The sequence below is a fragment of the Misgurnus anguillicaudatus genome, chromosome 25, assembly GCF_027580225.2.
Source record: "Misgurnus anguillicaudatus chromosome 25, ASM2758022v2, whole genome shotgun sequence".
Lineage (NCBI taxonomy): Eukaryota > Metazoa > Chordata > Actinopteri > Cypriniformes > Cobitidae > Misgurnus > Misgurnus anguillicaudatus.
The window spans coordinates 10,052,243-10,065,388 of NC_073361.2; the positions used below are offsets into that span (position 1 = coordinate 10,052,243).

A 13,146-nucleotide genomic window follows, 5' to 3' on the forward strand; every position below is an offset into this window, starting at 1 on the left:
AAAAAAAACGTATAGTCGTATACTCCAGAGCTACTTATAGTCCGAAAATACGGTATTTGCCTATAGTGTTGAAAATTGCTTTTATTGACCAATACGATTATTGGCCGCTATTTCAGTGCATCCCTAACTTTGTAAAACAGGTTGATTACAAATAAAGAGTTAAAACGCGATAAACGCCATTTAAAACAAATGTTACTGCCAAAATCAGTATTGTATCAGGTCAGTATTAAAAAGTAAATTCTTAATTTTACGCAAAATCCAATATCCGCCATTTTATTCTGTCATCTTCTCTCCGTTTTATCCCAAAATACGATAAATGCCAGTCCTCCTCCTCTGCAGAATGCAATAAATCCTCTAAACCAATCACAGCACACCATCCCAAGCACTGTAAACAACAATGGCGGTGCGTTGAATACACAGAATCCTAGTTTTCCTCTTCTACTTTGTACATCGTGATCAACAAACAAACAAAAACAAAATAATACTTTGATGACATTGATAAACCTGTGGTGGTTTTCTGTGATGGAAAAGAAACGTAAGCCATCAAAATCTAATAATTTACGTGAGAGGCACTCGGGAGACAGAAAAATGCCGGCTGTTGCTTGTTCTCCCGACAGCATCAAGCATCTGTCATGCTAACACATTGACCCCAGGCGATCTTATGAAAAACTTTCCATCATTTTACTCGAATCCAACGAAAATCGAGCATGACCAAAACATTTTAAAGCTGATCGCTGTCAAAAAAATTTCAGCAACGACGTCTTAAGGATGACAGCAGCAATGACAGTGATCCTAATATGATTACGTGTTTTGATTAATGCCATTAATGTTTATTTTTTAATCAGTGTATACCACTAGTCAACTAAATAAATATATAACATGGCAAAGATGAATGCACATTTATATATTGATTCAATAGATTTATAGCATTTTGAAAAAAAAAACGTCATGGATTTATTGCATTTTGTCGAAAAAAATAATTCCTTTTTATAATAAATCTTTGAAAATCAAGTTATGGATTTGAATTTTTTTATGTTATTATAACCTAAAGATGCTATGCAGGGAACTACACTAACCTTTTCCACTGGTGGCACTTGCGCTACCAACTTTTTCAGTTACTGGCGCAAAATATGATTTGGTCGCACATATTTTTTTCAAGTTATATTAAGGCGCTCTGGATAATAATGAACAATAATGAAACTGTATTGCATACAGATATGCTTTTTATCTTACTTGCCATCTTTTAAACCACATGCCGCCTTGTTTTCTTAAACGTTGCAGTGTTTCCCAAAGATCTGAAATTTACTTGTGGTGGTAGCCAGTCATTACCCACTGACAAATAATGGTCTACTATACATTGTGACAAAGAACTAATAATGTGTGACACAACACAATACTTTGATTTATTAAAAATTTATATTAATTTCACATTATATTTCATTAATCTAACCACCCCAAACTTTCTTTGCCATTAACAAAGCTGACACTGTTTGTCAAAGCACCACGAAAACACTGTTTTTGCACTGATATATGAAGCAATTAGACCCCCTTTATCAAACTCAATATAATACAATACTATGTATAGTATATTAATAGACAGTGCAGGTCTATAGATTATAAATGTGACTGATGTTATAATGGTTATAATTTCTATTAGATAGGCACTTTAACTGCTTATGTTCTATCTTTCTATTTCTCCCTTGCCGATTAAAAAAAGCTTAATCCACTCATTATTTCAGATTTAAAAGTCTACTTGCTGTCCCGATGACAGACTTTGCTTTGCGTTTTTTATATCCCGGGTCAGCTTATGCTTTGCTCGTTCAGTGCATGACATTAGCACTGCTTTTTTGCTACAATCTCTATGCAAACTTTTTAAATATGGATATGGTTTTAGAAAAGATATGGTTTATTAATAATAAGATTATTAAAAAAATGTGAGAAAGAAAATGCAGCGCGTGTGGACATAACAAGAAACATCGCCATAGTAACCGGAGGCACGCTGAAACTGCACTCGAGCTTTAGCGCGGTAGCGCTCATGGCCGTTTTCCGATCGAATCGGGTTATACACACAATATTAATCAGACTTGGGACCCAAAGTAATTAAACTAGGTCCTAACCGGACCCGACTGACCATTTAAAATATAAACCCGGAACCATACGGGTCCCGCGTCCTCGGTGAAGAAAGACCTCTGCTCAAGTTCAGAAACATGGAAGACACTGAGCTTGCTTCGCGTCGCACCAAATTCATTGAGAAACAGAGAGCACGCGAACGCACACTGATAGGGAGAGACACAGAGACACAACGTGCTTCCACGCAAAATGAAGCCAACGTGTTGAAGGCTCAGAGCACGTTATAAAACGCATTCTTAAAATCCACATTTCTGTTTTAATAAATGCTCATAGTAAATCATAGCATATTGTCTAAAACAGGGGTCTCCAACCTTTTTATAAGCAAGGGCTACCACAATGTATAAAACAACCTGGAGGGCTACTTTTTAATATAGTCTACTTAAAACTTTTTTGTTTTACTTGTTTATTTTATTTTATTTGACTTGTTTAATATGTTTTAGTATTGTTTAAAATTTTAACATACGTAAACCAAGCCAAGCTAATATAAAAAATATGTAATAAATAAATATTACAGTTGAGACTTTTAATAGAATGTGCTTTGGCGGGCACCTCACAGACTCTGTGCGGGCTACCTGGTGCCCGCGGGCACCACGTTGGTGACCCCTGGTCTAAAACATTAGGTAGCACATTTGCGACCCATTAAAAATTACGGTCGCAACAGCAGTTCAAAAGGTCGCATATGCGACCATTTTGGTCGCAGTGTAGTTCCCTGCTATGTGAAAGATTGTAACAGAAAATAGTGGTTTTCATCTTGTCACTCTCTTGGTATAGAAAACACGTTTTTACCAAAATTTGTCAAAATGGATTTATTGCATTTTGGAACCAAACTCTTCAAATACTCAGAATGAGATTACAAATAGTCAAATGGAACAGAGGTAAAGAATCAAAATGAGAAGAAAAAAAGGTGTCAAGAAGAAATGAAATGAGAATAGAGAAAACTGAAACGCTTTTATTCCACCGGGAATTGACTTTGGCCACTTTATACCAATCTACTATAAATAAGGCAATACAATCATTGCAATTATTAAACAATATTTTATATCTCTGTATGCTCTAATTTAGTAAGCTGTGATGTAATAAGCTGGTCATGGTCACAAACTAAACCCAAACAGGGTATCCAGGACCCAGACAAAAAATTGACACTACATCATCCTTTACATATGAACCCAAAGATCTGTACCATGAAGCTGCAATACAAACGAAAAATCTTTGCTGTGAACAGTGAACACACAGAAAACACGCAGTGGTGTTAAATGAGCAAACCGCTATGAATGAATCAATACAAACAGAGAGCACAAAAATAGCTCTTTATTTCCAGCAGGCATTATACGGACGTCTCACTGATACGATCAAATACAGCAGTCTGGCAGACGAACACGCTTTCAAGGGAGATCTGTGAGATTTCACAAGCAAAAAGTCAGCGTGATGCGTGGAGAGCAGATTCCTGATCACTTATTTATCTGTGGCTTTTAAAGGTTTATTTCTTCTGAGCTTTACGAATAAGATCGAGCGCAAACATGCCGTCATTGGCTCTGTGTTAACGTCGAACCGAAGGACCACGGGGAAGGGTTATATTTATCGTGAAGATGCTTTACGTAAGAGCGTGCCCTACTTTCTGCAGTCTGCACTTCCAGCCGTATTGTTAATCTGCAGCGTGCATCCTCAGAATGTGCTTCCTAGCCCTCAGAAGAGAGACTCCCTATTTCTCTTCGGATTTGTGTTGTGATCTCTCTTCTTTTGGCAGATCAGATATTTTCTCATCTTCTATCAAATTCAACTATTCATTCATTTCTCACTTCTCAATCATTGGCTCATGCTGGGTGACTTTGTTTATGGCTTTCAATCAACCTGCAGTCACTCCCAGTTCTCCTGCACTTCATTCACTCTTTTTACTCCCCCCCTCCCTCTCTCTCTCTCTTTCTCTCTCCCTCGCTCTCCATGCTGTTTAAACTTTGTGTGCCTCCTGTGTAAATTTCAAATAAAATACACACAGAACTGAAACGACTAAGAAAAACTCTCATATAAAATGCACATTACGCTCTGTATTGCTCCCATATTTGAGTTTGCCATCAGCATGTGTATAAAATTATTAGTTTCACTGCATACATTACAGTTACAACATGAAACTAACCAAACTAACCAACTTTTCCCTTGCGAATGAGCCAACATTAACCCTACTAAGGGATTGTTTACACTTGGTATTAAGATCTGTTTTCATCGATCGGATGAGAGAGACGCATTACGATTACACCTGGTATCTTTTGTCCACTTTCGACCGCTTCTGTCCTGAATACTGTGAGGGGGTGGTCTGTCGAGACGGGGGGGGGGGGGGGTGAGTCTCTCCGCTGTCATTTAAACGCAAGCGGGTGTAATGATGAGTCTATATGGGCGCGAACTAATATTATGTCGGAGTCCACTGCTTGTGTATTAAGTAAACATGTTTCACAGGGTTTTGTACATGTATATGTTAGAGCTTTCTCTAAATTTTTAGCAACATTGATAAAAAAAGATTGCACAACTTTCACACGCTTACAAAATGCAACTGCAGAGATAAGCCATGTGTTCGCGCCAGAAGTCAGAAAAGACATAAAACATTGTGTTTAGTACCTCAGATTAGATAAATGGGCGGAGAGAAGGTGGTCGCGTGTGGCTGTTCGAACACATTTAAACACATGTGCGTTTACACTACCAAAGCAATCCGATCGAAAGGGGTTTCGATTACCTCTGAATGTGGTTGAAAGTGGTCGAAAGTGGATGAGCTCAAAATGTTTTGAACACCGTTTACACCTGGCATTAACATCGTCCACTTGCGTTTTCGTCGATCGGATCACATGTTAATGCCAAGTGTAAACAGCCTCTAAGTCCTTTGGGGTCAATCTTACCCCCAAACCACTTCTCTTTAGTTAAAAAACATGGATCCCTTCATCTCAGTGGAATAAGATTTTGTGACTTTTCCAGATTATCTGTGAAGATTTATATTTAAACAAAAACTGGGCTTGATTCGGTCGTTCTAAAGAGGTGTAAAAAAAATTCACCCAAAGAGGCCGTTTGGGGGTAAAAATGACCCCAATTGAAATGAATGGGAAATGCAAAAAAATCATAGAAATACAAATAACACACACACACACACACACACACACACACACACTTTCATTCATTCAAATTTCTGTGGCATTTTGTAACAACAGACATTTCAAAATGCATCAAAAACTACAAAAAAATCTACTATTTGACATAAATTCACAAAATGTATAACTAAAGTGGTGATGTGAGCAGTTGGCCACATCCAGTGAAATGAATGGGTCTCTATGGGCCTCTGCAGGTCGAAGTGATTTATTTTCTAAACTGTAATTCTTTTCTAAACACGAAATGGCCGAATTCAACACATAACATCTAGATCAATATCTAAAAACAATTTAAATCAAATTTATGTAAATTTTCACAAAAATTTGATATTTTACAGGTAAACTAATGGTGTAGTTGAAGAATTGAGTGGTAAACGGGTACAAAAATACTTCATATCTCCCAAGACACAGCATTAATGTATAGATGGGAAGTAAACAAAAAAAGATATATTTTTTTGTATAGTTAAATATGTATATATTTTTTGTAATCACTTTTTTAATTTATGGGGTAATTTTTACCCCCAAGGAACTCTAACGTATACAGGAAAATAGGGGCTTATGAGGGTTAAACTGAGAACAGAGTCACTTTGAATGGATTTCTATATGAATTCAGTGTTCTTATATAAACAAATTAATTATTCACATAATAGAAATTCAATCTTTACATGTTTTATTCATGAATACTTATGTTATTTTTCAATTCAATGTGGCAATTTCACTAAATTTCAATCCGCTTGTGTTTCAAGAATAAGGCCCACTCTTATGTAATTTGTAATATTCATTTTACCCCATACAATATGTTTTTAACAATATTTTTATTATTTGCTTATATGCAGAAATTCATTTTAGAATTTGCACAGTACTTCATTCTGTCAATGTTTCATAAATCAAGCCGAATAAATTGCAATATAAACATTTGTATGTGGGAAAACTAAAAAGATTACTAAAGAATTGGTGAACATATACAGAAAGAGAGAACATCAAAGCTCTATGAAAACTTAATTGGCAGAAGATCATTCTTAGGCTGTCAGATTTATATTCGGTTAAGACTTTAAAGCTTTTATTAGGGCCCGAACACCGAGGTGCGAGGACTCTATTGTTCTTCAAGGAGTTATTTTTTGTTGTTGTTGTTTTTTACAAATGCACTGACTAGAATATCCAGAAACAAGGAATGATATGATCTTACCCAACTCTTCAATTCAGATTTTTGCTTTTAAAAGGTCATGTTCTTCCTGATCCAATTTTGAAAACCCCTAGTTAGTGTGTAATGTTGCTATAATAGCATAAATAATACCTGTAAAATGATAAAGTTCAAAGTTCACTTTAACAGAATTCGCCTTTCAAAGCCTACAGCGAACGTCAGGTTTAGACTACAGCCCTCTACACTGTAAAAAAAACTTTGTGCCTTAAAATTGTTTGTTAAATCAACCCAGATTTACAAGTCATGTCAACAGAAATTAGTTGTCACAGCTTATAAAATATAGTTGAGAAAAGTCAACTTAAATGTATAAGTTATAACATCTCACCTGTAGTTACAACAACTCATCCCTAGTCAAGATAAATAATAGTAAGTTGAAATGACTTGTAAATCCGAGTTGATTCAACAAAAAATGTTAAGGCGGCAAAGTATTTTTTACAGTGTACTTCCTGCTTAAATGACGTCAGTAGACCAGTTTTCTGACTAACCTCTGCCCACAGGAATACGTCAGTCGCCAGCTAAGCTAACGGCAAGCTAAGCTGCTATCGAATCACAACACACTAAACAAACTACACAATCAGAACTCGATACCTATTTCTGAAGGAGGGACTTCATAGAACAAGGAAGACATCAACCTGTTTTGAGGACAGTGAAAACAGCACTATACAGATAGATAAGTTGTGTGAAAAATAATATGTTTTTTTACACGTGAAACATGAACATGTTTTATATTGTGCAATGTAACACAATCAAAGCTTCAAAAACACAGAAAGAATGGGACCTTTAAACCAACGGAGACTGTAACAATTTATCAAATTCATGTTGAAGTGAGAGATAATGTTTTAATTACCACTAGAGATAATCCGATTATGCAGTATATGGGCACAGTATGCCAATTTCCTGTATGCATCTTACAGAATACCCAGACAACCTTGAATATTTGCCAAACCAGAATATTGGCCAGGTCATAAACGACTTTCCATTTTAAAAGTGATGAATCACCTGCAAGAAGAGTAATATCCACATCTTATTCTTGACAAAACTGTATATAGGTGTCAACGGGTTAACACTACAATTCTCTCCAGGGAATTAAAATCAATCATCTAAAGCAAGCTTTCTGTCTCTACCCTTAAAAAGTAGTGCTGGGATTCGATTCAAATTTCAAGAATCGATTCGATTCCGAATCTCAAGATCTTGAATCGATTATCATTATTCGATTTGATTCGATCCGATTCGATCTTCGAGACTTAGTGTTTTTGAAAAAAGCTTTTTTTCCAGCTGTTAACTGAATTACAGTTTTCAAAACAAGCTTGCTTAACGTTACTGACCGCCATGTTCGTTGTTTTAATGTCCTTCCACGCATGCGTGAATTCAATGACGCAGCAAGTTCAAGTTATTGATTATTAAATCGATCCTTTGAGTTACGGATCGATCTTTAAAAATTAATATGAAAATCGATTCAGAATTGGTGAATCGATTTTTTTCAACTCAGCCCTATTAAAAAGTATAAACATAATACATTTAAAATACATTTTACTAGATATTTTTAAATGAAATAACTCATAAATAATACAACCCCAAATCAGAAAAAGTTGGGACACTATAGAAATTGTGAGTAAAAAGGAATGGAATAATTTACAAATCTCATAAACTTATATTTTATTCACAATAGAATATAAATAGGGATGTAACCATTAATCATGTGTCCCATTAAAAATGCCTGTCTGAAATCGATTCCGTAGTACAGCTTGTGCGTGTACTACGGCATTTGGTCAGTAGGAAGTCCTTTTCAATCTAAATTCATTGAGTCGGAGTCGTCTATAACGTGCATTTAAAAAAGCAACACTCGTTAAACAAATCTTTCAAAATATTCTTTATAATCATGAAAATACCTGAAACAATTTAAAGAACAGCGATATAAATATTCCTGTAGACATTTCCTGGAATAACGTTCGTAATATTATTTCTTCTGTGGCACAAAGAATTTTCTGCACGAGAGTGCCCCCTGGCTTTGGGATGTGCCGGGATTTCACCGTAATTAATTAAAATTAATTTACTGAGAAAACGCGCATTTGCACTGTTGATCGTTACATCCCTAATAGATAACATATCAAGTGTTGAAAGTGAGTCATTTTGAAATGTCATGTCAAATATTGTCTCATTTTAGATTTCATGAGAGCTATAAGAGGCCAGAAAATTTAAATGCACATATAAGGAACAGCTGAAGGACCAATTTGCAACTTATTAGGTAATTTGGCAACATGATTGTGTATAAAAAGAGCATCTCAGAGTGGCAGTGTCTTTCAGAAGTTAAGATGGGCAGAGAATCACCAATTCCCCCAATGCTGCAGTGAAAATAGTTTTCTGAGTTTCAATTGCAAAGAGTTTGAAGTTATCATCATATACAGTGCATAATATCATCCAAAGATTCAGAGAATCTGGAAGACCTTGCATTTTCCAACATGACAATGCCAGACCACATACTGCATCAATTACAACATCATGGATGCGTAGAAGAAGGATCCGGGTACTGAAATGGCCAGCATGTAGTCCAGATCTTTTACCGATAGAAAACATTTGGTGCATCATAAAGAGGAAGATGCGACAAAGAAGACCTAAGAGCTGAGTAACTAGAAGCCTGTATTAGACAAGAATGGGACAACATTCCTATTCCTAAACATTGGTCCAGCTGTTCCTTATATGTACATTTAACTTTCCAGCCTCTTATTGGTTCCTGTCCCAACTTTCTTAGAATGTGTAGCTCTCACGAAATCCAAAATGAGCCAATATTTGGCATGACATTTTAAAATGTCTCACTTTCAACATTTGAAATGTTATCTATATTCTATTATGAATAAAATATAAGTTTATGAAATAAGTAAATTATTCCATTCCTTTTTTACTCAAAATTTCTACAGTGTCCCAACTTTTTCTGATTTGGGGTTGTATGTAAATGCTGTAAAAGTTCCTCCCCAGTCCAAAAACTCTTATAATTTAAGCTACAGGCGTCAAAGAGACGGAGAACAATGAATGAGTAGCACTAAAATACGACTCCCTTTTTTGTGCAAGAAACCTCGATGAAAACATAAAGAAACATTGTAACTGGAGTGAAGAAAGATAAAGAAATGATCTTCTGCATTCATTCACTTAACAGATGCTTGTGTCCAAAGTAACCTACTAATGAATGAGCGTATAACATTTTTTGTACATTTATACATTCTGTGTAGCTCAGTAATAGAGCATTGCGCTAGCAGTGCAAAAGGTCATGGGTTCGTGAGTCGCTTTGGATAAAAGCATCTGCCAAATCCATAAATGTAAGCTATACATTTTTGGAAACAAACTTAAAATCTTTGCGCAACCAATTTAGCTAAGGGAAATTGTAATGCATGGTATAATCTCTTGTAATTGATGTTGTGCTTAACACACAGTCACAGGTTTGTGAAGCAAAATTATTTCTTTTATAAATAACTATAAATCTATGGATAGTTGTACATGGAACACTTTTTGTAAGTTAACATTAACAACAGTGCAATACTCCATATAAACCTAGCATCAACAACCATCATATTAACTACTACACAAACACAAATTTAGATTTAAAAACACACAATATTTAAATTTAACTTACAACATATCTGTAATAAAAAAAACATAATACACATAAATATTAAAATGAAACACAATGAAGCTTTTACATTCACTACACAAAAGCATCATATAGCAGCAGTCTAAAAAGCGGAAACTTTTGTATATCTTCCCTTGCGTTTTTGATATATAAATGTATGTATTGCTGTAAATACCTGTAGTTGTATGAGGGAAATTTCTTGCTTTCTTTCAGCAACAGTCTGTAGAGTGACAGCACCTGCGTTCTGCTGGACGCCGCCATGATGAAAACAAAGCTGTCAGTTCAGCGCGAGGACCCCAAAAAGCGTGTCCACGAGGAGCGCCTGGACGAAAACGCTAGATGTTACTCTTAAAGCTGAAATCTCGAGTCCATTTCAAGCTTAATTTTTCAAGATTTCTAATGAAACAAGAGCCGTCCTTAAATCTGTACACGCGGTGTTTTCTATGTAATCTATGCTGTGCTCTGTTTTGTTTTTATTGATCAGGCACATCAGTTGTCGACTTAATAACAGCACGCGAGTCCAGACAGAGGTGAGTGAATGGGTTGTTTAGTAGCTGTCATGTGTTCATTTGCACTTATTTATTCTGTATTTTTAAATTATATGTTGATAATTGTTGTTCGTATAATCATTTATCCTGTCTTTTTAAAGAATTGTTCTAAACGACTCGACTTTATATTTAGTAAGTCTGTCTGAGTATTACAAGCTAGCTTTAGCCAACTTTCAGTTTTATGTAATTTTCCAAGATGTATCTGCTGTTGATTCCCTCCCATAAAGAATATTAAGTGATTGTTAACTATTTTGGTCAGTATCCTGTAATATTCTACATTGTGAAAGTATATGCCTTTCAGTGAGCATGTGATTGTGTGACAAACATAAATAAACATAATGTGCTGCTATCTGTTTAGTTTTAGTTTCCCACACCAAACTAATAACTTAGGCTGTGTTCAGAGTACCTTTAGTTAATGGTATTTAGGCTTTAAGAAGTGTTCCATTAACATGCCTGGTGTAGTAAGTTTTTGTTTATTTTTTATGTACCGGTATTCATAATTTATCAAAAACTAAATACTATGTTTAGTTTTTTAAACAAAATATAATTAATATATACTAATATATATTTATTTATGTGTGTGTGTATATGTATGTATTTATGTATGTATGTATGTATGCATGTATGTTGAACACACTGCTATTTTGCAAGTTCTCCCACTTAGAAATCATGGAGGGGTCTGAAATTGTCATCGTACGTGTATGTGCACTGTGAAAGACATAATCTAAAAAAAAATCCAGAAATCACAATATATATAACTTTTTACTTATTTATTTGTATGATACAGCCGCAAATAAATATTTGAACACCTGTCTATCAGCAAGAATTCTGACACTCAAAGACCTGTTAGTCTGCCTTTAAAATGTCCACCTCCACTCCATTTATTATCCTAAATTAGATGCACCTTTTTGAGGTCATTAGCTGCATAAAGACACCTGTCCACTCCATACAATCAGTAAGAATCCAACTACTAACATGGCCAAGACCAAAGAGCTGTCCAAAGACACTAGAGACAAAATTGTACAACTCCACAAGGCTGGAAAGGGCTACAGGGAAATTGCCAAGCAGCTTGGTGAGAAAAGTTACACTGTTGGAGCAATCATTAGAAAATGGAAGAAGCTAAACATGACTGTCAATCTCCCTCAGACTGGTGCTCCATGCAAGATCTCACCTCGTAGGGTCTCAATGATCCAGAACTACACAGGAGGAGCTAATCAAATACCTGAAAAGAGCAGGGACCACCGTTTCCACGGTTACTGTTGGTAATACACTAAGACGTCATGGTTTGAAATCATGCATGTAACGGGAGGTTCCCCTGCTTAAACCAGCACATGTCCAGGCCCGTCTTAAGTTTGCCAATGACCATTTGGATGATCCAGAGGAGTCATGGGAGAAAGTCATGTGGTCAGATGAGAACTTTTTGGTCATAATTCCACTAAACGTGTTTGGAGGAAGAAGAATGATGAGTACCATCCCAAGAACACTATCCCTCCTGTGAAGCATGGGGGTGGTAGCATCATGCTTTGGAGGTGTTTTTCTGCACATGGGACAGGGTGACTGCACTGTATGAAAAGAAAACTTCACCCATTTGCTATTGGGGGCTATGGGTGGGACCCACTCACGCTAAAGACCATTGGTGGTGGTTGAGGAGATTCCCCCGTTCATATGTAAAGTGCTTTGAGTACTGAGAAAAGCGCTATATAAATGTAAGGAATTATTATTATTATTACCTATTACAGATCAGTGGGTGGGACTTACGAACACAGATGAAAATAGAAGATCAGCCGCCATTTTTATGCTAAGCTAAACAGACGTTGTGGACCGAGCCAGACTTCGTGTTACAGATGTGGCCTTTAAAAATGCGTGTTTTCTCCCGCGGCATTCGCCAAATCGTCTCGCGGAGTCTCGCAGAATTCTGCAAGTGTTTTCGGGGGGGCTACTTTGCCTTTTCCCTTAATATTTTTCGCTTCACAGAAAATCCACCAGGTGGCGCATAAAAAACTTGTCATTGCGGTTGTTTCCAGAAGTTAATAAGGGCATTGCCGTATATTTAACATTGCTATTAAAACAGCAAAGTGACGTCAACCCCTTCTTGCCAGCATAACAGCGCATACAACGATGACTGTATGTACAATGCATTTATACTAAATGCAACGGAGAATTTAGTGTGAGCCTAATACACGTAACTCTATTTACAATGAATATCTTAATTATTTGTGTTGTCGAATTTTGACACCGTTTCATTGTTTGTTCATAATATTTATAATTATGTCAATTTTTCTAAAAGTATCAATATTTTAAAGAGATTAATGTGGTATAAAAAATACATGTTTTACAGTTAAAAGTGTTGTAAAAATATATTAGTATTCTTATATATTAAGAACAATAATATGACACATGTATATTGCGCTAAAATGCTTTACATATGGAAAGAGGAATTCTTCTCAGCCACCACCAATAAAGTTTAAAAATTATTCTTTAGAAAAACAGTGTTTAAACCCACGCAGAGCGAACAAGAAA

At 35.8% G+C, this 13,146-nt stretch overlaps 2 protein-coding genes across 3 annotated transcripts in view; one reads left to right on the forward strand and one right to left on the reverse strand.

Annotated features, from left to right (window-relative positions):
* The window catches only part of lyrm4 (LYR motif containing 4), an 85,828-nt gene extending 75,339 nt beyond the window's left edge, over nt 1–10,489 (reverse strand). Inside the window, exon 1 of one of the 2 annotated variants that reach the window (XM_073863741.1) lies at nt 10,254–10,489. In XM_073863741.1, the coding sequence (XP_073719842.1) occupies nt 10,254–10,339 (86 nt within the window). In that variant the 5' untranslated portion in view covers nt 10,340–10,489. The remainder of the gene's footprint in view (nt 1–10,253) is intronic. The other variant, XM_073863742.1, reaches the window with a different exon arrangement.
* fars2 (phenylalanyl-tRNA synthetase 2, mitochondrial) overlaps nt 10,477–13,146 on the forward strand; it is a 175,593-nt gene continuing 172,923 nt past the window's right edge. Inside the window, exon 1 of the mRNA XM_055181755.2 lies at nt 10,477–10,608. Within this exon, the coding sequence (XP_055037730.2) occupies nt 10,531–10,608 (78 nt within the window). The 5' untranslated portion in view covers nt 10,477–10,530. The remainder of the gene's footprint in view (nt 10,609–13,146) is intronic.